The sequence below is a fragment of the Penaeus monodon genome, chromosome 32 (assembly GCF_015228065.2).
Source record: "Penaeus monodon isolate SGIC_2016 chromosome 32, NSTDA_Pmon_1, whole genome shotgun sequence".
Lineage (NCBI taxonomy): Eukaryota > Metazoa > Arthropoda > Malacostraca > Decapoda > Penaeidae > Penaeus > Penaeus monodon.
In genome coordinates this window covers 35,278,109-35,278,334 of record NC_051417.1, presented here as the reverse complement: position 1 = coordinate 35,278,334, position 226 = coordinate 35,278,109, and the positions used below count along the sequence as shown (strand labels likewise).

Genomic DNA, 226 nt, shown 5'->3' with positions numbered 1-226 from the left:
CACTTTACACTCCGCCAAAACAAAACAGGGGAATTAAGACCCCCAACGGCCCAACTCTGCATCCGTTACCTGTGACGTTCGCATAACCCCCACTCTGTCCCCTTCCACCAGCTTGTCCAAATCACAGCCATAGGCCTCATGTAGGGACCGGCCATCCCGCAACACTCCTTGGCCTAGCATTATCTGTTAAAAGAAAATAAATGATGTGAAATAAGAAAATAAGTTG

The 226-nt window shown here is 47.8% G+C and overlaps 1 protein-coding gene across 1 annotated transcript in view; it reads right to left on the bottom strand.

The window, feature by feature from the left end:
- Positions 1-226, bottom strand: part of LOC119593653 (neuralized-like protein 4) — a 43,428-nt gene that overhangs the window by 38,676 nt on the left and 4,526 nt on the right. Inside the window, 1 exon segment of the mRNA XM_037942604.1 lies at positions 70-183. Coding sequence (XP_037798532.1) covers positions 70-183 — 114 coding nt within the window.